Source organism: Accipiter gentilis, chromosome 1, assembly GCF_929443795.1.
Source record: "Accipiter gentilis chromosome 1, bAccGen1.1, whole genome shotgun sequence".
NCBI classification, from domain to species: Eukaryota; Metazoa; Chordata; class Aves; order Accipitriformes; family Accipitridae; genus Astur; species Astur gentilis.
The window spans coordinates 5,191,633-5,215,863 of NC_064880.1; the positions used below are offsets into that span (position 1 = coordinate 5,191,633).

Below are 24,231 nucleotides of genomic sequence, written 5' to 3' on the forward strand. Positions count from 1 at the left end.
GCACAGCTTCTTCTTTCCTCAACCACCCTTGCCATAGCAACTTCCCGTCCTTTTTCATACAACTTGCACCACTCTGGCCTGTCACATCCTGTTAGGCTCAGCTTCCCCCATGTGCCCCTAAAACAGCTGTCCAATACCTTTCCTACTTGAACTTCTCACCTTCTTCCTCTCCCTCCCATGTCACTGTCACCCCATCCACCATTGTCCAGGAAAGCCAGTTTCTCCTTCCTTTCCTCTGGCCCCTGCTTGAAGCAGATTTTCTTCTGTCACTCAGGTCAAGCTTCTTGTTTCCACACTGTAAAGGACTGCCGGGCGCCTCCCCAGGGTCTACAAACCCATTTGATCTAGGAGCTGTTTTTCTAAGTTTGCTGGTGGGCTAGAAATAGCCTCCTGCTACTGCATCTCTCTCCGCAAACTGTTGTGTTTGTGCACATTCACACACTGTGAGAAGGGCTGCTTTTCCTCTGTGGAGCCGGGAGCATAAGACTGGGGCTTAAAACCGATTTTGATGTGTGTGTGGGGACTTTTTTGTTTGGGCACGGGGGAAAAAGCTTGGCCAAGCCTCATCGAACTATGTGTATGTATGTATGTATAATAGGGCCCTGTGTGTGTGAATACAAAAGGCTAGTAGTCCTGCCTTTGTGCATTTGTAGTATATTATATATATAATTATATATGCATGTAAATGAGAATATTTGGCCCAGCTTTCACTGTGTATATACATGTGCTTATGTGAGCCCTTACCTATTCGCAGTGTCCGTGTGTACCACTGTTGTGTTGAGCTGGAAGTCCTAGCAAAGGGGTCCTTACAGCCAGTTCTGGTTCTGTTGATGTTATCAGGTGCCATAGATGTGTTTTCTCAATGCTTATACCTACCTGGAAGTTTTTGTCATTGTGATAAGGTCAGTGGGTTTTTTTTGGCTGGTGAGAGGCACTATAAACAAGGTGGGCCTCCAAAGATCACATGGTGGCTGAATCAATACCTCGAGCAAACAAAAGAGATATGTTAAGAGTCATCTGCATGATGATAAATCTGCAGTGGTTACCAGCTCTCTTCTGAGTCATCTCCTCTCCAGATTTTTTTACTCTTAGATTCATTTGCATGATCCGATGGGATTACGCTTAAGAGAAAAACTCTTCCTTTATCTCACTGTTGGACAGGCCCGGCATCCTTGATATATTTACAACTAGCAAATCCATGTTGCTGCCTGGATCTCTGGTATATATTCTATGTCATTACAAAGAGTAACTTTACAGAATCTCGATGATGATTTGGGGTCCTCAGGATCCCGGGATGTATAGGGACCAGGTGGTCAGAGCTGTAACTGCCTCAGATCTATTTGCACTTAATGCTGTACTCATTCCCTAGTTTCAGCAAACTCTGTAGGCAAGGGATCCCATCACCCTTGTCCACCAGACTGATTCTGCTTCAGTAAATCACTACTCTTCAGCTGTCACACAAGATCACTTAGAGGCAACCGTTCTTTACAGCACCTTAGGGTTCATCACCATCACTTGAAAAAGAAACAGAAAGGTCTAGAAAGCTGTTCTTCGGAGACTGGGGATCCAGGACAGGCACATCCAAACAGCACTGACCCCAGTGTGGTCCCAGGTATTGCTTCATCTCTTGGTTTTAACCCTGAAGCCATTTTTTCCCTCCGAGTAGGCTGAAGTCTAAACACTGGGGATGTGCACACCCAAATTTCAACCTCCAGTGCCTGGCAGTATTAGGACTGGGAAGTTTGGTTTGTGGCATAAGGCAGGAGTGAAGTTCATGTCTGGATCTGAATTTAAGCTAGGAGGCTGTTTGTTCAAGCCTGTTTTCAGTAGAAAACTTGTGTATATGGAAAATATGCAGACCTAAGGTCTTTTTGTAGATTTTAATGTTTTCCTCAGGATTTTAACTTACATGTTAAAAGCCAGACATTTGTAGATGTCGTGGCTGTGAAGTTAACCCACAGCATATAAATTGATGGCATCTATCCTACAGATGAATGCAAATCACTGCACTGGGCCAAAGTTCTTCCACTGACTTTAGGGAAGTGTACGTTTTAAAAGCTTCGTGTCATGTGTACCTTAAATACAAATACTTCTAAGGATCATTGTTGAGCCACCTCTCAGAAACATTTGGTGGCTCACTTACCCTGCGGTGCAGATGTCTGAGCTTTCCTCCAGGGCATTCAAAGGACTGAAGGAGAGCTGCAGGCTTTGAGTATGTAAACAGCACTTTTTTTTTTTTTTGTTGGATTAGTCAAATAACTGAAATATTTCCTCTATTCTCAATATAAAAACAGAAGAGCCATTTGCATAAACAAGAGCTTGACATTTCTGGAGTCCTTGGGGACTAGGGAGAGAGAAGGACTGTTTCCATACCGCTCAATGGATGCCACCATTCCGCCATGCCAGAGCACAGGCTACAGCACAGCATGATTTTCCCGTTTCCGTGCATCCATGCCGTTAGCCCGTTTGGCCCATCTATGCTCTTCTTGCAGGGTCTCAGCTTAAAAAAGCTGCCTAACCCACCCACCCTTGCAGAGTGGGATTCAAGAACGTATCGTGAAAGGCCAACTTATCTGCAACGAGATGTTGCCGCCACAGCTGATGGGATTTACAGCCTTGGAGCTGTGCATGCCTGTGGCTCACACCCCAAAGGACCCAGGCAGAGCTTTCTTCTCCATGTGCCCGTTTACCTTACATCCACACCCACGTGCAGGTATACACCTAAAAATGCGTATTTAGCCAATTCAGCACCGGCTCCGACACAGTACAGGAACGTTCTGAGGAACGAGCTTTGTGAGCTCCGTGGAGGCACAGGTGCTAGCCCAGGCCTAGGCGTACCCGTACGCAGTGGCTGTCACCCCTCCGCGGTGACCACCCACGCGAACGATCCGCGATGTATTTCTAACAACGCCGCCCCCCGTAACGCCATCTTGTTGGGCGCTGCGAGGCCCAAAGAGAAGAGCGGCCGGTTCCCGAGCGGGCCAGACCCATCGGCCCACAACCCAACTCTTCGCCGAGCGCCTTCAGCCACCTCCAGCCTCCCCGGTCCTCGGCGAGGCTCTCTGCGGGACCGTCCCGGGCCACGGGACCGACGGACGGACGGACGGACGGACCGATCGTCCTCCCTCCCTCCCGCCTCGCCGCCGGTCCTGCCCGCCGTGACGTCACGCGCGGCCTTTCGACGCACCACGCGCTGCCCGCCGGCGTCACGTGCGCGCCGCGGCCCGGCCTCCGCCTCCAGCTGCCGCCGGCGGAGCGGGAGCGGGAGCCTGAGCCGGCGGCGGCGGCAGCAGCAGCATGGCGGGCGCCCCGCAGGAGAACACGCTGCTGCACCTCTTCGCCGGGGGGTGAGTGCGGCGGCGGAGGAGGGCTGGGCGCGGGGGTACGGCCGCCCTTGAGGGGCTGCCGCCCGCTGGGGGAGGCCCGGCGGAGAGGGACGCTGTGGTGGTGGTGGTGGTGGTGGTTCCCCGCCGGGATGTGCCCGGCCGCTGCCTCGGGTGAGGGACGGGCTGGCGGCTTTGGGGTGGCCTGGCCTCCCCTCGGCTCCCCTCCCCTCCCGGCTGGCGACGGGGAAAGGGGCTGCGGGCGCCGAGCTCAGCCCGCCTTGTCCACCGTCTCCTCACAAACCCCGCGTGCCCTCGGTGACGGCCGGGCAGCTTTCTCCTTGAGGTCTGTCCGCAATTAGAAAATACATCCTCAGCGAGCCAAGCAGGAAGGGTAAGGAAGGATTACGGGGGGGGGGGGGGGGGGGCTTGGGCTCTACGCCGGGCAGAGTTGGTGGGGCTGCTGTGACATTTAGCTCTAATTACAAAATCTTGCGTGGCTGTGGCATCTAGCTCTGTTAAACGAAACACGTTAAGTCCTGCCCTCCTGCGTGGCTCCCGCTGAACCAAGCAGGAACTGAGGGATGTCATCCAAAAAGCATTGTCCAGGCAGCAGGCTTATGCCTTTCGATGGACCGCAGTTTGATTTTTGTAAAGGAACGTATTTGCACAACGCTTCAATAAGCTCTGCGTAGGCCACGGTTAATAGTGGAGGCTGTGTAACTGCCTGATTCGTGTAATTATACTGAAAAGCAAGTACACCGAAAAGGGGAAAAAGGATGGGGGGCAAGAGAGTTAGGGAAGGTCCTGGTACTTCGGAGTATGTGACACACACACCACACACCCCCCCCCCCCCAGCATGCCAGGCCACTTCTTTTAAGTTCTTGCAAGAACTTGTAAACTTCTTATTTTGGTTGTGTTAAAAGCTTAAAGTAACAACCCCACCCACCCCAAACCACAAACCATCAACCAAAAACACTCCCCAAAAGCCTTGTTAATTACCTTACTACAGTAATTTTAGTAGCAGTCCAGTAAGATCGTTTTATGGTGTAAATTAAAAATAAATTTTTAAAAATCATCTGTTATGCAGGTAGGAAGTGCTGTTGTATGCACTGCTGTCCGTATCAGAAATCTTCTTTTGTTTTAATCTTTTTTTTTTTTTTAAATTACTTAAACTATCTAAGTAGTAGAATATTCTGTAGTGCTTGTCAGCTGACAATAGTTAGGAAGCCAACAGGAAACCTATCATTAGTTTAAATCTGTTTAATAGTAGACCATTGTTTTTCCTGTTGCTAAACAGGAGACTGGAGTCTCCTCTGACAAGTCCCTGGAGCAGTAAGTTCATTTAATGTAATATTAAACCCAACAAAGCTAAATTTTTCAGAGGCACTGGCTTTCTTCTGCTGACTAGGATACTCTGTGTTGTTTTTAGGCCTGTCTTTCCCCCACTTAACATTAGGGTCATATCTGGAGCCCATGACAGAAACTGGACCTGAATGTACACATGCAACTTGTTTGGATAGTAACAATGCCTATCCAGAACTCTAGGTGTCCTCACATAACTCATCAGACTATAAATAAATAGGAATTTTAAACTCATCAGTGTTTTAATCTAGTACTGGGTGATCAGTGTCTTCCTTACTCATTTAATGTACGCTCTACCTTCTCTAAGGATCCTAGTAAACAAACATTTTCTGCAGCAGGCTTAGGAAGTCACCGGGTTGGATCTGTTTTTGAGAGAGCATGGGGGGAAGGAATGGAAACACAGCAGGGAACATCCCTGTGACCGCTCTGGTATAATAAGATTGATCTATTTCTAAAGCAGCAATGAAAATAAAGCACAGATAATAACAAATTACAAATTTAAAAATAACAAATAAAGGAAAGAGAGAGTCTTTTAGGGTATACAGGCATTTAATGTCCATTGCTGGACATTCTGCATATCTTGTTATTTACAGAGACACAGAAAAGTGTAGCATGATTTATCTTGCTGTGATGTTACAGAAAGGAAAATGAGACAGCAAGTTTAGTCTCCTCATGCACTAGCCAATGCTAAAGTGTTTGGTCCGCCACATGCCCACCCACCATTTAAACAGTTTATTTCAGAGCGGTTCCCTGTTCAGGGCACTGAACTTCCATATCCTCTGTGTGTATATACCTAGTAATGCTATTATCTCTGCTTTTCAAGTGAGAAATGCAGGCTTCTTAGGGCTCGCTGGATGGAACAAGAAATTGAACATCAGTTTGGAACTGTTGCCCAAGCTATTAAAGCACCTCTCTACATGTAAGAAATGTTGTAGGAAATACATGATGTGTTTGGAGGGGTGCTGGACCAGCCAGCTGATATGCAAGCTCGAAACTGAAATCACGTTAGATATGAGGCTCTGTGCCATGTCTGCCTTACGCATTTCAGTTTTTAGTAGTAGTGGTGGTAAAGGGTGCCTGCACCATAAAATCTTGTTAAAGGAGCTCAGCTGTGATAATGTTTTTCTACTATTACATCATCAAAGGAACTTTAGAAGGCATTGTTAGTGTGTTAGTGCTTGAGTAATAGCCTCTGTTGAGGTCCTTCCTCAGTCCTTCAAATACCTTTACCTTTGTTCTTTCATGGAACCCTATTATAATAAATGGGTTGTATTGTGACACAGAGCTGTTTGCAGAGCCAGGACCTTGGATAAAATTACCCCTCCAGCAGAAGAAAATGTTGGAAGCTCAGAATACTTTAAGTTGTGTAAGATGCTAACCTTTGTTCAATTGCTAAGTATTTTTTTGCAGCTAAAGCAAGAGCAGCCCATTCACTTGAAATAATTTTGGTAGAGATATTGCTGGTATTGCGATAGCTTCCTGTGAAGGTGAGGATTGGGTGCAGTGCCAGCTTAAGGCGACGTAATACAGTATCCTTATGTGTACACAAAAAAGGCAAGCCAGCCTCGGATAATCTTAATGGCCAGAATAGAAGTGTTTAATACTTCAAAGGCTAGGAGTGATGAAATGCACTTGAATATTAGAAAGTGTTCTCCAGTTGTGGAAAGAGATGGCTTCCTACTAGCCAACTTGCTATAGGCAGGCAGACTCATTGGCTTCGTTTTGTTTCTGTTAGTTCCTTTTAAGGCTTACAAGACCAAAGGGTCTTGGTATTTTGGTGGGAAGATGACTCTGAGGGCAGGGAAGATTCAGAAACAGCAAAGAGAATGATGCCTCAGTTGCACAACAGATGTAAGCATGTTTACAAGTCTGGGTTCCTCCTTCCCTGCTGAAGTCAATGCAGTTGTTGCTTGTTTTTGTTTGGGAAAAACTGTAGACTAGGCTGCAGCAGAGGTTACTCTGTGTTGTCTTTCCAGCTGGAGTAATACTGTTTACTACAGGGAATTCCTAAGAAGTGGTATTTAGAGGCTGCAGTGCCCTTTGTAGAACTGGCAAAGAGCAAAAACTGGGAACAAACTTTTTAATCTTGATTTTGTATAGGTGCTGTGTATGCCTTCTTTAGTGGTTTGGTTCACGCTGGGGGGACTGTTTGACTAAAACCATGTTTGTGGCTTTTTTTCTGTCTTGGTATTGAGGCGTAAGTCCCTAACTTCCTTGCTCCTATGGCTCTGAACAGCAACCTTAGATACCAAAGCTTGCTTAAGCCACCTGTGAAAGAGTTGGAAGCATACTTTGGGAAGGTTGGTGACATCAAGCTGCTTTGAATTGAGGCCATAGTGACGTCTGTCTCCGTGGGCGTAAGTTGATTGTCTCAGTCACAGCCGATTGGTGTTTGATGCGCTAGGTTGCCGAGAGCCTTGTTTAAAGTTTTGAATTTGACCTGGGTTTGCCTGACTGTCTAGTACAGGTCACAGAACTAATGAAAAAGTTACTCCCCAAATTCGTAACTGGATGAATTGTGAGGAAAGGGACTGCCATACTGCTCCCACAGATGTTTATTGTTAAGCCATGTGCTAATGCTGACAAAGCATTTGGGAAATATTGTTTCCATTTGTAAAAATGGAGAGAAGCAGTCTTCACCTGAAGTATGTGTGTCTGCTATACTGTGTGTGGTCCAAGGCAGCTAGAGCTGATGATGAGATGGACCGTTTTCCAGCCCTCTACCTAGTTTAGGTTCTCATGTGCATTTTGTAATGCACTAACAGTGTATCGGCTCAAGGAACACAGTAAGTGCTTACAGGAGTATCCACACCTGATGATAGCATTATTAGCTGGAAATTTATTGAATGCTTAATAACTCGGAATTAAGACATTAGGGACAGTCTGTATTGCTTTGGTACTTAATTTCCTATGGCATCTGAGAATGCAGCAGCTGGTTTTGTTTACAGTCTTGATGATGCAGTAACAAAATACCAAAGACATAACCTGCTTTGCTGTTTATGCTATGCATGTCATGCTAGAGCATGTGGCACATTTTAGAAAAACAATTAAATTCCTATTGCAAATACGGTCTTGTTTAAAACTGGGTGCACTTGCTGTGAATATACTGCTCACTTTGGGATTTCCTTATCTGTCTTCATGGGCATGATTCTATGTCAGCAACCAGGAAAGTTAGTGCCATGGTTTAACTGTATCCCTGGCTGTGCCACTGAATTCAGTGAGACAGTCTTCCATCTGTGTTTGGAGAGTTCTACAAACTTCTGAACCCATCAGAGGGGGTTCAGTCAATAGTACGAAATAATTTCCCAAGGTGTACTTTGACCTTTAAAAGTGTATGTGGTGCCATCCGTGAAGCGTGAATTGACGTATACTTGTCAACCTGGTTCTTAAAGTGACCCATTAAGTGTAGTTGCCAGGTTATTTGCACTAATACTTCTCTTGCAAGTGTTTCACTTGACTCCTGTCTGTCAAAAATTCAATGTTAAATGTTGAGAGCAGTTGCTGTCATTTGGGGAGGAAAAGGTAATTTCAAATGCTCACACAGCAAAACGTGTCAGGCTGGCTTATAAGTTATGATTGTTCTAACCAAGCACCTCTTCATCTTTGCTTATGATCTTGGTAAAGTCAGTGGTACTCTACTGAAAGATCATTGGAGGTTTGGATGCTTTTTTGTTTGTTTTTGTTTTGCAGAACTTCCTTTAACATTCACTATTGCGTTGTTATTCATATTAAGAATATTGCTCAGCGATTAAAGCTAGGACAGATGAAGTAAGACCTCTTAATTAAGATTCTTGGCATCTATATAAATTGTGCTAGTGGATGCTGAGAGTTTATTTCAAATGCAAGTCATTGGTGTATTGGGGTGGACTTTGTAAAGATGGAAAGCGGGCAGCAAGAGAAAAATTGGAATTAGATTTTGAGATTTGCATCCTTGGCATGTTTTTTTAAACAGTGTTTTCTTTTTATGGAAGTAAATAATTTTTCTGCAGCTGTTAATGTATAATACATTATGTATTTCCCTAAACACAAAGTATATTCCATATTCTCAAACCAAGAGTTTCCTTAGTTCCTTTGTTTGGACATCACAAAGCAGAAAACTGTGTTTTACTGCTGTAATGGCCATATATGCCTGGTCCATCATGTAACTAGAGGGGGCATTCAAGGCCTGAAGTACAAATGCTGTTTTTCTGGCAGTGACAGGCCAAAGCTGATGAGTTGTTGGGTGTCTCACATTGGAGACATTTTGTATCTGTGATAGGTGCAGAGCAGAGCTGGGAACCTCTTGTTATATGCTTGCCATGTGACCTGTTGAAGATACTCTACTGTTTGGTTTCTAGGGTGGTTTCTACCTTTTGACTGAGGACAGATTTAGACGTTATTTTGGGATTTTAGCAGGAGGCTAGTGCAGTAAACACTGCTTGACATCTCTGGAACTGTAGTTCTGTACTGACATATCAGGAAAAACCCTGATTCAAACCAGTATGCAGGCTTGGAGGTTTTCCCTTGATTGCAGCATAAGATTTTCCCCAATCGAATTTATCTGGCTGCAAATCCATGGTCTGATTGTTTCAGGGTTTATGACTGTTTATGTAGCTGAGGAAAGCTGGTTGTTTCTCCTTTCTTCCCAGTTGTAGGCATTTGGAACACCCTAGGAATACAAAGTGTTTCTTTTGTGCACAGTGTGTTGTTTTTCAGCCATCTTTCCAGGGAATAGAGCAACACCAGGGTATGATGCATAGAATTCCCATGTGGAGGAAAATCAGCTCAACTGAAAAAGCTGCCCAATACATTAAAGTCCTTACTTGAACTATCTGCTGCATATTTATATTTGGGACATAATATATGCACCCTGTTGACATTCTGAGAATGGCTCTGTAAGGTAATGCTTTTTTCTTAAATGTCGCACTGACAACATAAACTCCTATCTGTTAAAACTGATGATGCAGATATTAACTCATTGTGTTGAATATCAGAGGATTACATATGCATTACCAGAAGTACTTAAATATTAAAGGCTGCATAAATTAACTGGATTATCACACTAAAAGGATGAAAGGCAAGGAGTGGGCTAGGAAGACAAGAAGACAGCTGATGCAGGAGGGAATATGCCAGAGAGGCTAAAAAATTGTATGGCAAGATGTCACTCTAGACTGAGCAGCTGGTAGTTCAGAAACAGCAAATGGAATTTCAGTGTTCTGACTTTATGAATTGTTACTGTGAAAGTATTGTTTCAGTGTTCATAAATGGGGACTGAGAATGGAGTATGCAGTAGTGGAGCATTGGTAGAATAATGAATTGGGAATTAAGGGAATCAAATTCTCTTCACTGAGTTCCCACAGACTTAAAATTTCTCTTGAGTATGTCGACTAGTCAGGTGACAATTGTACAGACTCATGTCTATATTGGGTATACACAGTAGGAAAGGTGATAGTGGGGAATCTGCAAGAGGGATCCTCAAAACGCTTCCTGTTATGAGTGTGAGCTGTGGGAACTGGAAAGCTTTTGCTGGAGAAGCCATTCCTGACCTGACCTTTTTCTCCCAAGATCTGATTTTTGAGAAATGTGAGCAACATGAGATGCATCTGACAAAACAGAGAGGGATAAACTGAAGCAATTTCCTACAGAGTAGTATTGACACAACAGAAGGTTTGTGTCCAAGCCCTTGTTCAGTACACAAAATAATCAGAGGCCTGATAAAGTCTCTGTGAACACTGTCATTTTTGAGCCAAACAACACAACTTCATCTGCTATGTACCTAGTTCCATGAACAACTTTGTGACTTTATTCAACAGTAATAGCATAAGTGGTTTAAACGGGTGAAGGCAATGCTCGCTCTTAGAGTATCTGCCACTTTGGATGTACGGATTGTCCCTCATTTAGGTTTATTGCCCTTTCAGCAGGGAAGAAGCAGCAAGAACTTAGAGGAGAAACTCCTTGAAGCATGCTGTTAAACCATATTGCCAGTCTCAGTGAAAACAGTTTCTTCTGTTGGATATGTTTGTATCTGAAAAGCGTAGTGTTTGGGATCATGTTCTTGTTCAGGATCTTGCAGAACATGAAAAGTGTAGTGAGGAAGTTGTATTCCCTGGCCATGTGGTCTGGGGTGTCCTTCTGAACCTTATAAAGAACCTTAATTTTTGTGGTTGGACAGCCAGGGTGGCCAGGCTGTTAATGCTGGTGCAATGGCTTCAGGGTTTTGCCAAAGAATGGTTACCATTTGATATAAGACATACTGTTTCAGCAAGTAAAATAAGCTGTACCGGATAAAGCATTTATAAACTAGTAAGTATCAAAAGCTTGGATTTTTCTGCCATTCTCTAACTGCCCTTTTCCTTGTGTTTAAAAAAAGATTCTCCTAGTAAAATAATTCATGTATAGATGGGACTTTAGAAAATAAGCACTAGTACCTGTATTAATGTCCTTTTATGGATCTCTGTTCCCAAATCAGTGCACGTAAAGTTCTTACGACTCTAGCAAGCAGTGCTTTATTTATGCACAAGACAAAGGATAGGATTTTTTAATTCCTCTCCCTTTCATGGAAAACTACTTAAATGACAGTTTCACATTAACATCAAAGAAGGTTAAGTTGTTGACTCATGGTGTTTTCTAAGGAAAATAGCAAATGTGGTTTTTTGAAGGAATCGTATGCTTTGACAGTTTTGTAAAGAAAGAAAATATTTCCTCATCAATAGGTGCAGTTGCAGTAAACATCCTTGGAAAAAACCCGAAATCTTTAGTTAAGTCTTCCTAAATCCCAACGTGTTTGATTAATAAAATTTAGATTATAGTACCTTTTAGCCAACTTCAGCATTGTGTTTAATTGTGAAGTTTGACAGATGGGATGTTCAATTACCAAAGAGGAACAGCAGCAGAGAGAGAAATAATTTGACTAGTCACTTTGCAAATCACTGGCTAAAAAGAAAATTAGGACTTGTACACCTTATATTCATGGCCCTCTGTGCTTTTTCTGAGGCTCAGACTGACTACATTAAGATGAATATATGCCTATTATAGCATCACTTATTTCTTCTTTGTACACATATTTATATATATACACCTGTGCGTGTCAATATATCTATGTGTATATTTTATTTTTGTACTTCTGTTATGTGAGTATGGGAACTCTGTTCTTTAGTAGCCCTTCTGTCCTGTTATTCTGTTTTTCCTACCCTCCCTCTCATCCTTGTGGCTTCCCTCTCCCCACCCCCCCCAAAAAAGTTGATATCCATTGTTTTTAAAAGGGCCTAACTTAGTGTAGTTTGATATTTGTTACTTTTGTAGACAGCTGTTCTAATCATAAGTACTGAAGTGGTGAAGAATTATATTGTTATGTTTTCAGTCTATAGTGTCCTAATCCCCAGTGGCTTGTTCTCGTGCCAGCTTCCGGCTTCCCATAAGAAAAATCCATCCAAGGCTATGTCTGTTTTAGGACAACAACCTCTGAAACATGGATGCCTCTGAAGTTTTTACAGGCAGAATTCCAAGTCCTGGCAGAACATGGGACCAGCAGATGGTCAGTCGAGGATTTTTTATTAGTGCTGGGTATCATCTTTGTGTTTACCAATTTCATCGCTACACGTGATCGTTGTAACAGTTTCTCAACCTTTGCTTCCCTCCCCCAGGGCTTGGGAACAGTCTCCTTTGCCTAATGTCAAAACTGCCCTGCTTCCTAATAATTTGTCCACAATGCGGAGCAAATGGAGACAAGTCTTGAGATTTTATTTATATGCCGTGCTGTGATATGAGACATCTGTGCAGCTATGTTTTCCTGACTCTGTCTTCTGTTTCAATTGTATTTTACAGATGCGGAGGAACAGTTGGTGCCATCTTTACATGTCCCTTAGAGGTAATAAAGACTAGGCTTCAATCTTCAAAGCTAGCCTTCCGCGCTGTCTACTACCCACAAGTCCAGCTGGGGACCATCAGTGGTGAAGGAATGGTCAGGCCAACATCTGTATCACCTGGGCTCTTTAGTGTTCTCAAGTGAGTACTGCTCTTCCTGTCATTCAATGTTGCTTGACACCAGTGATGTGAGTTTCAATTCCTCTGTGCCAACGCAGAATGCAAATTTTGCTCCAGACTTGCACTGGAAGGATTCTTGTCAGTTGGGCTTCTGCCTTCAGCAGTAGAAAGATAAATTATTCTTTTAAAAACACATACATACTCACGACTCCTGAGCGTTGTTTTGAACTTCCACAGAAATTTGTTTCCGCCACTTAGAAACTTTCCAAAGTGAAATGATTTGAATATGTGTCTGGAGGTGTTATTTTTAAATTGTCTCTTCACATTTAGGCTTTTTTGTAGTTATGAATTCTAGGGATCAATACACAGGACATACTGTGAACTCTTGATATGCCTTAGCTTGTGGGAGCTATCACAGAAAATATTTTGGAGGAAAGGGCTTTTTCTCTTTTTCAACACTGAGAAGTGTTGTCTTTGTCTCCTATTGGGAATAATAATGTTTGCTGCCTCTGTTGAGCATTGGAACAGGTAATCCTTAGTAGCTGGGGCCAGTTCTTGGCGAGTGATTGAAGGACTGAATAAGCCATATAAGTTGTCTTTTTCCTGGAGCCATTCCCAGTTTGCTCTGAGTAGCTAGCAGAGATACTTGTTGCTATTTCTGCCTGTGCTGTTTGCCTGTTTGATGGAGGGAAGTTTTAATTCCTCTCTTGAAGCACTCTCTCTTTGGAGCATCATACAAAAGTGAAAGCCTGTAGCCTTTCTGTCACCATAATGGACCAGCATTGTAACAAGGTTTCTGATTCTCTGTACTTAGTGATGCATGTCTGCCCCTGATGTGTCTTTGAAGCTGGCCCTGCTTTGAGCATGAGTTTGAACCAGATGACTTACAGAATTCTATGTTCTCATATATTTTCAGTTATGCTTGTCTGCACTTCTGTGTGGATGATCTATAACTGAAATTTATGGGAGTGGAGGAAGGACACTTTTTGCAGAAGCAGTCTCACTAAAAAACAATGTCTAACTGAGGTCTTGGAAGCTTTTATCTTTTCCTCAGCTATAGCTGACTTAATGAGCTCTCCCCTGTTTGCTATTAGATGTTGTCTTTGCCCATTATTATTATTATGCATCAATCCTATCTACACCTGTATTACTTATGATCTCTGTTAAAAGCCTTCTGTGTGGTTCAGACTGCAGCAGCTGATGCTCCAGCTGTTCCCTTTTCAGATGTGTATTTATAAAGAAGAGGAAATGTGAAATCATCTAGCTTGCAACTGCTGAATAGTTCTACCTGCAACTCTGAAGCCCAAATCTCTACTTCTGTATTTCATATCAAAGCACTGTAAACTTATGGTTCAGACCTCATGCAAATGGATTGAGTTTATTTGGATCATTGGGCAGCCCAGGGTGATGCAGAAAGGTTCTGTTTAGATCAGGTAGCAGAAATGCCAAAGAAAATAATGACTAGCAAAGCAAGTTGAATGATTTTATGTAAGGCCAACATGCTTGGCAGATTGCCTGGGGAGAAGCTGCACGGTTATATAACAGTACAGTGCTAATTCAAATTCTCTGCAGAACTATCTGGCTAGAGTCATTCTGGGACTTGAGTTTCTGTATTGTAAACAGTGCTTCTTTCCCCTGCCAAACATTTCTTTGTCTATTCAGAGGTGAGTCTAGAGCAATTCGTGACTGAAAATGTAAGGTAGTGCCAGTTGCCTTTGATTTTCATCTCCTTTCCCTTGCTATCTTCTTCACCTTGCAGCATTGGACTTTAGGCAGCTGTAACTAAAGGAAGTGAAAACTTCAAGGTGCAAGGCTCTTAATTCATCCCCTTGGCCCGTCTTTTTCTGGGATTGTCTTTTTGATTTTTTTAGGGAGAGAGGAAATGGTTTAAAATTGGGTCAACCTTTTAATACACTTATTAAGCTCATTAAATTTGGTGACTATGGTGGTGATTTCATTTCACTTCAGGAATTGCTCAGCTGCATGTATCACCAAGTTTTCAATCTGTTTACTTCGGAGGAGTGAGAAGTGAGAGCAAAATATTTATGCTGTCATTACCTTGAAGGCAGCATCTATGAAGAACAGATAATTCTATTGATTATTATCTTTCTGATACAATAAAACTGTATGAAGAAAGAAGTGAAGTTAGGTCTGTTGCTTTTACTCTTCCGTCCCTTTCTCAATCCTGGTCACGCATGCATTGCCCGACTGGATATGACTTGGGCCTTCTGGTTTGGGAAAATTGTGTGATTAAAGATGCAGCCATTAGAGCTCTACATATAAAATTGTTCTGCAAGAGTTAAAGGTGTTGAGTATGAAAGCGCCTTAACTGCTGTAAATAGAAAGAAAGTAGGTACTCAGGAGGGCAGGTTAAGTCTGCTGCTGAATAGAAAGCACTCCAGAAGGACAGGCTGTTTTTGTCTAATCCATTTAAGATTCTGATGAGTCACCCCAGCTGGAATCTGCAGTCGTGACTGTTAAGTGACAAAGAACAAGTAGTTGGTGGATCTGTCTCCTTGGAGACACTCAGCCCTGGAGTTTACACAGAAAGTTCAACTCTGCTGCAGAAAAAGTGTTTCAGAAGCTCCTACGTCTTCTTCTGTCTAATGAGCTTGGTTTTGGAATCCGTGGGGAACATTCTCAACAGTGCTAATGACCTAGAAAGCAAATTCTGAAAAATTGGCAGTTCAAACAGGTGCATGTGAGCTACCCATGGATCCTGGTGTTACCTGGATTTTCTTGCATGGTTTTCACATGGTGAGTTCAGTTAAGAGGGCTGCTGTCTAGCAGATTGTGCACTGAAGTCCCAGTGATTACTGGACTGTACTTGGCTTTCACTGGTAAATACTTGGCTGTTTACTAGTGTTTGGCTGATGGTTTAGTCCTTGTAAATATGTCTGCTGTTAGTAGTGCAAGGAATTAGTAAGACAGGTCTTTTTTCATGAGGCACTTTAGCAAGGTATTGTACAGAACCCGGTAGCTGCTGGGGAAGCTGTCCAAACAGTTTGTCTTCTTCAGAGAAGTCCTAGCCCAGCATGCCTTCTACTGTGTGAGGGAAGATGGGAGGAAGTGGCTTTGGAAACCTGGGCTTGTAGCAATTGCAGAACTGCAGGAAAGCATCATTTGGTGATCTTCCTGCTTTAGACCTGATCATGAAGTCCAGTCCTGACAGAGTTTCACAGCAGTACCTCTGTAGCTGGAGTTTACTTGAGAAAGGTGATGTGAACTCTCCTGAATGCCCTCAGAAGCAGATGTCCCTGAACTACCTGGGAAGACATAGTTTGTAGTACAGTTGCCACATTCAACTTTCACGCTGGGGTAAAAACACATCACTAGGTAATTGCGAAAGGGAAAAAAGATTTCTTTTTTTCATATCTCTATACAGGAAGCAAACTTCTGAATTGCTTAGATACAGACAATGCCAAAAATATTTTTTGTTCATCAGAGTCAACTATCACTAGAGTCTCCATGAAACTTTAATTTAGTTCCTGACAGCTTTCAAAGAATGGAAATTATAACCTTGTGCCATGTGACACACATTTGCCTGTAGTGCGCTGAAGTTTTATGGTGTCATGGCTCTTATTCAGTAGTGTATAGTTCTGCTAATTTTCAAGTATATTATGTAGCTTAAAAGCTAACAGCTTCACAATTAATACTCATTGCTTTTGTACAGTTCTTTTGACTGACTGCCTGACAGAACAAGAAGCGTAACTTTTAAGCCAAATACTATCTTTTTTTTTCCCTGTTGTGTTTTGTTTTTTTATTTTATTTTATTTTAAGGTCAATTCTGGAAAAAGAAGGACCAAGGTCACTCTTCCGAGGGTTGGGTCCAAACTTGGTTGGAGTTGCACCATCAAGGTAAATAGTTAAACTATTGCTAAAAGACACATTTAAGGTATCAACCCAAATGTTGCAGTGCATTTGTGATTCAGAAGAATAGGTCATGAAGTTATCCCATCTGTAAACTGAGATTTGGGCACGTGTACTGCACAGTAAACATACCAAGAAATACTTCTAAAAATCTGCTTTCCACTTGTATAACACTGGAAGGTGCAGATTAAATAAGGCACTTAAATTCCAAGTCATTGCAAGAGCCACTTACCATGTGATTGAGAAAACAAGAAAGTAGTGCAGAAAAGTCTGTAGGATTAATATTTGCATTTTTCTAATATGATCTGCTGCTTGCCTGCAGATACATAAAAGTGCTTGCCAAACACTGAGTAGGAGCTAGATGTTAGGGGAGAGGAATATGTATCTGGTCCTTGATTGCCTAAATTCTTCTCAAACGAAAAACTGCAGCTGAGAGGGAAAGGCTTGCATTGCTGCCATATAACCCTGAAGGTCTGTGTGTGTCCCTTTGTATTTGGAAGTCTTAGAGGCACTTAAATGGTTTCCCCATGTACCTATGACTGTCCCATTCTTGGCAGAGCTGAAGATCTTTGTGCCTAGCAAATGTTAAAACTTGTTAGCAGTTGGGAAATTGGCATATGTTCTCTGCCTGAAATTGAACCAGTTAAAAAGGAACTTGAAAAGTGGTGTACTCCCTCTCTGGCCTCTTGCCTAGTAGGTAGGATGTTCCCCCCCAGAAGTAGGGAATCCCAGGTAGTCTTTGCAGCGGGGATCTGAATCCAAGACTGCCTGCTTTTTCGTGCAACTCACTCATGCTGTCTTTTGTGTTCCTTCATATTCTTCCATAAAATTGGAATAAGGTACTTGATGGAAATTCTCAAATTGTAACCACCAATATCCACCTTTTTCTAGCCGTTCACTTCAAGGAGCTATGATCTGAACATACTCTGTTCAGACAGCTTCTTACTCATCATATCGACTGTTGCAGATCAGCTGAGCTTCCTCTATCCCTGTGCATTATGTAGGGATTTGAGGTGTGTAAAACTCTTTCATTTCAGTCCAGGGTTAAGTATTTAAAGCACGAAGTGCTGCTAATGCAGTTACAGTGCTGAACAAATTTATGGAAACCATAGGCTCCAGATGGGAGAGTGACATTCCCAGGTTTACAAAGTGCGTTTAATGCCAGAGCTGGTGCAGGTATCCAATCTGACTTGCTTTGTCTGCCAGACCATGTTGCCTTCCATGTCGGACTTGGTGTGAAAGTAAAATATTTCTACCCTGTGGGTGTTGAGTCAGATAGTGGCACTGTAGTGTAAGGAGGAAGAAGAACCCCAGACCCTGTGTCCCTGTAGATGGAAGTAGTCACGTCGAGGCCTGTTTGGATAGAAAGTCTTGTTTTTCAGGGGATGGGGGGGAAGAACAGTAATGTGTATAATTTGATGTTGTGTGTATTACATTGTTTTGCTTCTCTTTTTTTTTCTTCACCCCCACCCCCAGAGCTGTCTATTTTGCATGCTACTCCAAAGCCAAAGAGAGATTTAATGGCATTTTTGTGCCCAACAGCAACATTGTGCACATCTGTTCTGCAGGTTCTGCAGGTATGTATTTGTAATTCATCTTCTGTAAGGTCTGCAGCAATACCCCAGTGTCCAGCCCCTCACCAATAGTGGGCAATACATGCATTGGTATCTCTGTGGCTCTGAATGCACCTTAATTCTTTAAAGTATTTATTCTGAGCCATTGTCACAAGACTTCTTTTATCCCTCTCAATAGTTAGGAAGTGAATAGAATCAATCATAAGGCAGGGAATGGACTTAGAAAGTCTGTCTGTACAGGACCTAGGCTAACACACCAGTCTTGGCTGACAGCTCTGGATGACTGTGGTATATGAACGAGTACAGAGGCCGGTATGTGGCACATTCTGAAAATGTACACTTAGTTTGAGGCCGTATATGCCAGAAAACAGGAGTTTTCTAGCTCCTTAGTTACCTTGCCTACAGAGGAACTGTTTTCCTATTCGAGACTTTGAAATATTTCTAGATTGTTGATTACTAACTTGGGCTGAGCTTTTTTCTAACTGCAATGCTATGATAATGTCTCTGAATGTTAGAAAAAAAATATTAGTAGATACCAGCAAACTTTTGATACTGTTTTAGCCAAATTGTTTTAGGATGTTGTATCTTTCCTACCAGGATGGAGAAAATAGTTTGTTCTTGTAGGAAAAATACTGCAGAAGAGCTCCACTAGTTCAAACGTCAGTCACCAGAGTGATCACTAACAATAAATCTTTCCCAAACTAGCCCCTTAATTATGGGTGGATTCTTTTAATGAAATGGCTCACTGGCACCACCTAGAGCCTTGGGGAAAACAAAAGACTAGTACCTGTGTGTTTTCCCCGCAGGTTTCCTTGTATCTATTATTCTAAAGCCCAGTCAGTAAGTAAGGTATCTAGTCTACAGCAGTCTTTAGGAACATGAAGTACATATTAGAATAGGTGCAAAAAGGAAGAATCCTTTAAGAATTTCCAAGGCCATTGGTTGATGCTTCCTGACGTTTAACACGAGGTGGTTCTCTAGCAAGAGAGTGATTGTAAGCTATGCACCTGCACGTCTTTTGAAACCTCTAGATAGAGCTGGTAACTAGAACTGTCTCACTGCACAGTGTATAAAGTTCAAACTTTTGGTTTTCTTTTCTCTTTTTCAGCCTTTATCACAAATTCCCTGATGAATCCTATATGGATGGTGAAAACCAGAATGCAACTGGAACGGAAGTAAGTAACTGATTGAGGGAGATGGGATGCCACTGAGTGGCCAAGGGAGCCTCTGGGAAACTGAACTTTCACGTTTTTACTCATCGCTCTTTGTACTTTGATCTCGCCTGGTTGTTTCCCTGACTCTCAGTTTCACCTTTCAAGCCATGATGCTCCTGCCTGGTCAGACTCAAGGTTAAGGTTCTGTGTGTCCTACTTCAGTTTGATGCACAGTTACTATCGAGAAGGATGTGGAAGTTGCCTTGAGTGCTGAGTTAGGTTCAGTTTCTGATTTCATTGTAAATCTTAAGTAAAGTTGGGCATAGCATTATTTTTCTCTCAGATTTCTGCTTCCAGAATCTTCTGTACTTCAGGGGTTGATGTTGAGGGTAAATACATCAAGCACTGAAATGCTTTGATACAGCAATAATAGAGGCTATGGAAGGGTCAGAAGAGCTCGCGGGAGGCTGAGCATGAGGTTGCAGTCTGTGTCCCATTTGGCAACATGACTTGTACTGATCCTGGATCATACAGATGTGTGTGTTACTGCAACAAACCAAGGTTACTGACGGACAGCTAGGTAGCTGTAAACAGAAAGGGTGATATATTTAAATTGTAATGAAGCCACATTAGTTTAGTTTCATAAAACATTCTAGAGGCAATAAGAATCTGTTGCAGTGGCTTAATGTTCTTTTGCTTCCTTCAGCATTGTATGACTGTTAACCATACGTCCTGAAGACAGAGAGGGAATTTGACAGTAATATCTTTGAGTTGAGTGATTCACAGTCACTGGTGGATATCGAAGCAATGAGGGACTCTGCTAATAATGTGACTGCTTAGAATGGAAATTCCTTCCTGCAAGGACATGTTAGGTCAGATAAGAAGGATCCTTTCAGGCACCACAACTGATAAATAATTTATAAGACTTAATTCCAGCACTTCACAGGGTGGCACCTTTGAACTTAGTGCTGCCTCTTAAAATGAAGGCTCATTTCTCATGTAGCAGACCTGTCTCTTGGCCTGCTGAAGATGCCTTTAAATGGAATTACTAGTTTAACACAAAGCAGTGTCTCTTCAATGTTTATTGTCTTTTAAAGCATTGGTGTGGACTGTGACAGACTGGGTAGGACTTGAGCTGAAAGAATTATTATGAGTATGCATTAGTGAATTAGCAAAGCCAGGTGTGCACTCTTAGTAAGACAGTCCTGCTCTGTGCAGTTTTCCTAGAATATTTTTGGAGTAAAACTTAGCAGAGAACCATTTCTGTAGTTACAAAAACTATTGAAAGCCATGAGTGTGTTTTTCACTAATTCTTTTTCTGGGCTCATTATATGCTCTGTTCTGTTTGTTTTGTAGAGTCAGGGGTTCAAAACCAATGAATGCTTTGCAGTGTGCTAGATACGTTTACGAGACAGAAGGTATCCGTGGCTTTTATAGGGGCCTGACTGCCTCCTATGCTGGGATTTCTGAGACCATTATCTGCTTTGCTATTTATGAAAGTTTAAAAAAGCACTTAAAGGAAGTCCAACTGCCCCCTTCTTCTCCTAATGGGACCGAAAGGAACTCGACAAACTTCTTTGGACTGATGTTTGCTGCTGCTGTTTCCAAGGGCTGTGCCTCCTGTATTGCTTATCCACATGGTATGTTAACTTTTCCATTTATGACTGCAGTAGAACAGCTGTTGCCTGTGATCCAAGATGAACGATGGGGTTTAGAGTTGTAAAATTCTTAGTCGTTTGCATGGCCAAATGCGTGTGATGGTGACTTCTGCACATGCTTTGGCATTTTCAGTACTTGTCCCACCATTCCTAGTTAGCCACATAGATGGTGATTGGGACTTCCTAGTTTTTATAAACAACTCAAAAAAAAAAAAAAAAAAAAAAAAAAAAAAAAAAAAGCCAAAAAGAAATTGGATGCCTAATGCTTCTGTTCTCACTAGTAGCTGAGTACCCACAGCCTTTGGGATTCTGTGATCAAGTGATGGGGAACACTTGTGGGCTGAGCAGTGTTATTCTTTTGGGATAGATGTGAATGTTATAATGGTTATATAGAAAGACCAATATTGATTATGTGAGCATCAGTGAAGCATTTAGTTCTGTAGTAGCTTGAATGAACAAATAATCCATTTATTCCACAGAGAAGGGAACTCAGCTTTAACTTTGCTTCTTGCCTGAAGGGCAATGTGAACAGCGTTCCATGGCCGAAAATACTGGTGGGCAATTGGTACAGGAAGGTTTTCACGTCCCTGGGTTTTGCATGCTCTTTCCTGGTAATGGCACGTTTCTCAATGGGAAGGTTTAAGTCTTGTTAACTTTGGGCTCTGTTTTACTTCTCTGCAGAGGTCATACGGACTCGGCTGCGAGAAGAAGGCACTAAATATAAGACTTTCATTCAGACGGCACGTCTGGTAGCACGTGAAGAAGGCTATCTCGCCTTCTATAGAGGACTCTTTGCCCAACTCATCCGGCAGATACCAAACACAGCCATTGTGTTGTCCACCTATGAGTTAATCGTATATCTGTTAGAAGACCATGCAAAGTAGCAGAGCCAAGACTCCTGTTACAGACTGTAGACCAAGTTCTTCGTTGAACGAATAGTCCTTTAAGAGACTGATGCAGGTGGCAGTGCTGGTGGAAAAACTACAAGTCTGTGACCACCTGCTGGATATTTCCTTTTGGATTCATGCTTTCTAAAAGGTCTCAAGTCATTAACGTTAGTAGTTATAACTTTTTTTAACTTAATGATAATTAAACTGCTACTAAATTAAATTACACTATTTAATTTAAGTATATGTTTGTCCTTTTCCTTAAGCACAGCCATATGCGGTCAAGGAATGTACCTCATAGTATCAAGTGATCTCTTGGACTGATGTTCATTAAAACTATTAAAACAGAAGAACTGGTTTGGAAATTTGAAACTCTGTCGTCTTACCACTGGAGTCATGTCACTTTTTAGCACTGTAATAGCCTAATGCCCAAATAACTTTGAGAGCTCTTCTGGTTTATTCAAGGTGCAGCATTCATTGCTGTGTGAACATCCTGGAGTGTTTAAGTAGGACAATCTTGTAGTACGTTTCTCTGTTGATGCTATGAAATATGCACACCAGAATCTCTTCAAAAAGTCACTTATGCTGGCAATATTGCTGGAATATGATTGTGGGAAGCTTTAGTAAAAATTTAATTATGGTACTGTGTGCACCTATGCATTTGGGATATGTTTATGCTAGTGTGTGTAAACAGATCTGTCATGACTTGGCTTTTAGACCTTGCTTTTGTGAAGGACAAAGAGCATAAGGACAGTCAATGATTGTGGCCTGGCTGCCCTGTGAAAATTCCATGAGATGCAGTAATTTGGTCATGTATCCTGACCTCCGCCTTGTAACACAAAAAGGCCCCATAGTAGTAAGTTTTCCTTATACTTCAGTGCTAGGGGTTTGGAGAGCGGAAGAGAGAGTAAGATAGATCCCGAACACTAGAGACTGTAAATGCAGTTCTGGATTCTGCTTTACAATGTGATATTCAGGGATATGTCCCTCTTGATTTCATGTCCTTGTAGAGCAGTGCTTCTGATGGGAATGAGTTACTACATTATCTCATGGACATGTCACTGGAGTTAACGCCAAAAGAATCCACAGCCTATGTAAATAGTTTATGTCATTACTTGATTTCTTCTTACTGAAGGAAATAAGGGTCTGCCAGCTTAATGCAGCCTGTTGAAACAGTTCTCACGTTTCATATGGATAGGGTATCTGCCTTCCCCTTCAAAGACACAGTATCAAAGGGGTAGTCTTCAACAGTAGTCATGATAAAGTTCTTACCTTTCAGTTGTAAATCAAATATCCTGCATACTTGAGATTAGTCCTTTAATAAATATTAGAATATGCTTTTAATTTTAGTAGTCTCTTTACCACTTGTATTGCAGCAGTACCTTGCGATTACAGTATTGTATATGAATAGTTACTAATAGTGCAGGATGAAATATTTTAGAACTCGGATGGGTAGATTTGTGTTTGGCTTTGGCCATGCTATGCTCTCCTATTCATTGGTGTCATTTGCTTTGGCAGCTGAGACAAACACTACAGCATTTGAGCCCAGCTTCAGTCTTCCCTGCTGTTGAACTGAACAATGAGCTTCTCATGATTTGAGCAGGTGTTGAGTTCTTGAGCATAAACAAGTGTTTGCAGACATCTTTGACTTCAAGGAGCATATACAGCGGAGGTGGTGTTTGGACTTGGAAGGATCATGCAAAGCATTAAGAAACAGCCTAGTAGTGAGTAGGGCTGTCTTTTGTAAGATCAAGTTTTCAGGCTAGTATTTTCTTGCAGAAATATGATGGGTTGATAACTGGATTCAAACCTTCACGTTTGTTCTCACTAGAACCTAGCTGATGACTGGTACTTGAGGTCATATTTGACATCAGTGTGATGGAGGAGCATAGTGCAAAGAGGGTAGAATGCGTGTATACCTCATTATGAGGCAAAACTGCAAAAATAACTGATTTCTATTATGTCTTACTGAAAAGAACATATCACGTTACCCCTAAGCTAAAATAGGAAACAGTTGAGTAACTAAAAACTGGCATGGCTTTTTTTATGGAGACGATGAGCAGCAAAAGCTGTAGTCTCTTTATAGATAGAGTCAAAACTGTCATACAGTGCTGTTTCTATTTTTGAGAACTAGGACACTTGTGCTGCTACTTTGAAACATTTTCTGAGAGTTGCTTTCTTAAATTAGTATTCCTCTGTACTTACAGTACACTAGCTCACTTTAAAAAATGTTAGTCAAATGTGTAGACTGCTAGTATCTTTTGAGAATGAGGGAACTCAAAAGCCTTTTGAGGATTTGGGGACTTTGTAAGAGAGAAAGCAAGGGAGTGAACAAATTTTTGTTCTGCCTAAATCTGGTGGAAAATCAGGAATTCTTCTGGATTTTTGTTTTTGTTCTTTAAGCTTTTGTACCAACCCTGACAGAATTAGTTTCAATT

At 42.1% G+C, this 24,231-nt stretch overlaps 1 protein-coding gene across 4 annotated transcripts; it reads left to right on the top strand.

Moving 5' to 3' along the window:
- Window positions 1-3,216: 3,216 nt before the first annotated feature.
- On the top strand, window positions 3,217-23,944 carry SLC25A33 (solute carrier family 25 member 33). 4 transcript variants are annotated; one of them, XR_007508061.1, is made up of 8 exons: window positions 3,217-3,347; window positions 12,492-12,671; window positions 16,431-16,508; window positions 17,997-18,097; window positions 19,203-19,269; window positions 20,605-20,888; window positions 21,588-21,960; window positions 23,312-23,944. XR_007508061.1 is itself a non-coding variant. In XM_049816213.1 (8 exons), the coding sequence occupies exons 3-8, from the start codon at window positions 12,625-12,627 to the stop codon at window positions 21,788-21,790; spliced, it is 780 nt and encodes a 259-aa protein (XP_049672170.1). In that variant the 5' UTR covers window positions 3,253-3,347; window positions 12,118-12,201; window positions 12,492-12,624; the 3' UTR covers window positions 21,791-22,146. The 4 variants fall into 4 exon arrangements, 3 of the variants coding, with proteins under 3 accessions (XP_049672043.1, XP_049672170.1, XP_049672264.1); XM_049816213.1 differs by lacking the exon at window positions 23,312-23,944 and adding an exon at window positions 12,118-12,201 and having other exon boundaries at window positions 3,253-3,347; window positions 21,588-22,146; XM_049816307.1 differs by lacking the exon at window positions 23,312-23,944 and adding an exon at window positions 12,069-12,201 and having other exon boundaries at window positions 3,264-3,347; window positions 21,588-22,146.
- The last annotated feature ends 287 nt before the right edge of the window (window positions 23,945-24,231 follow it).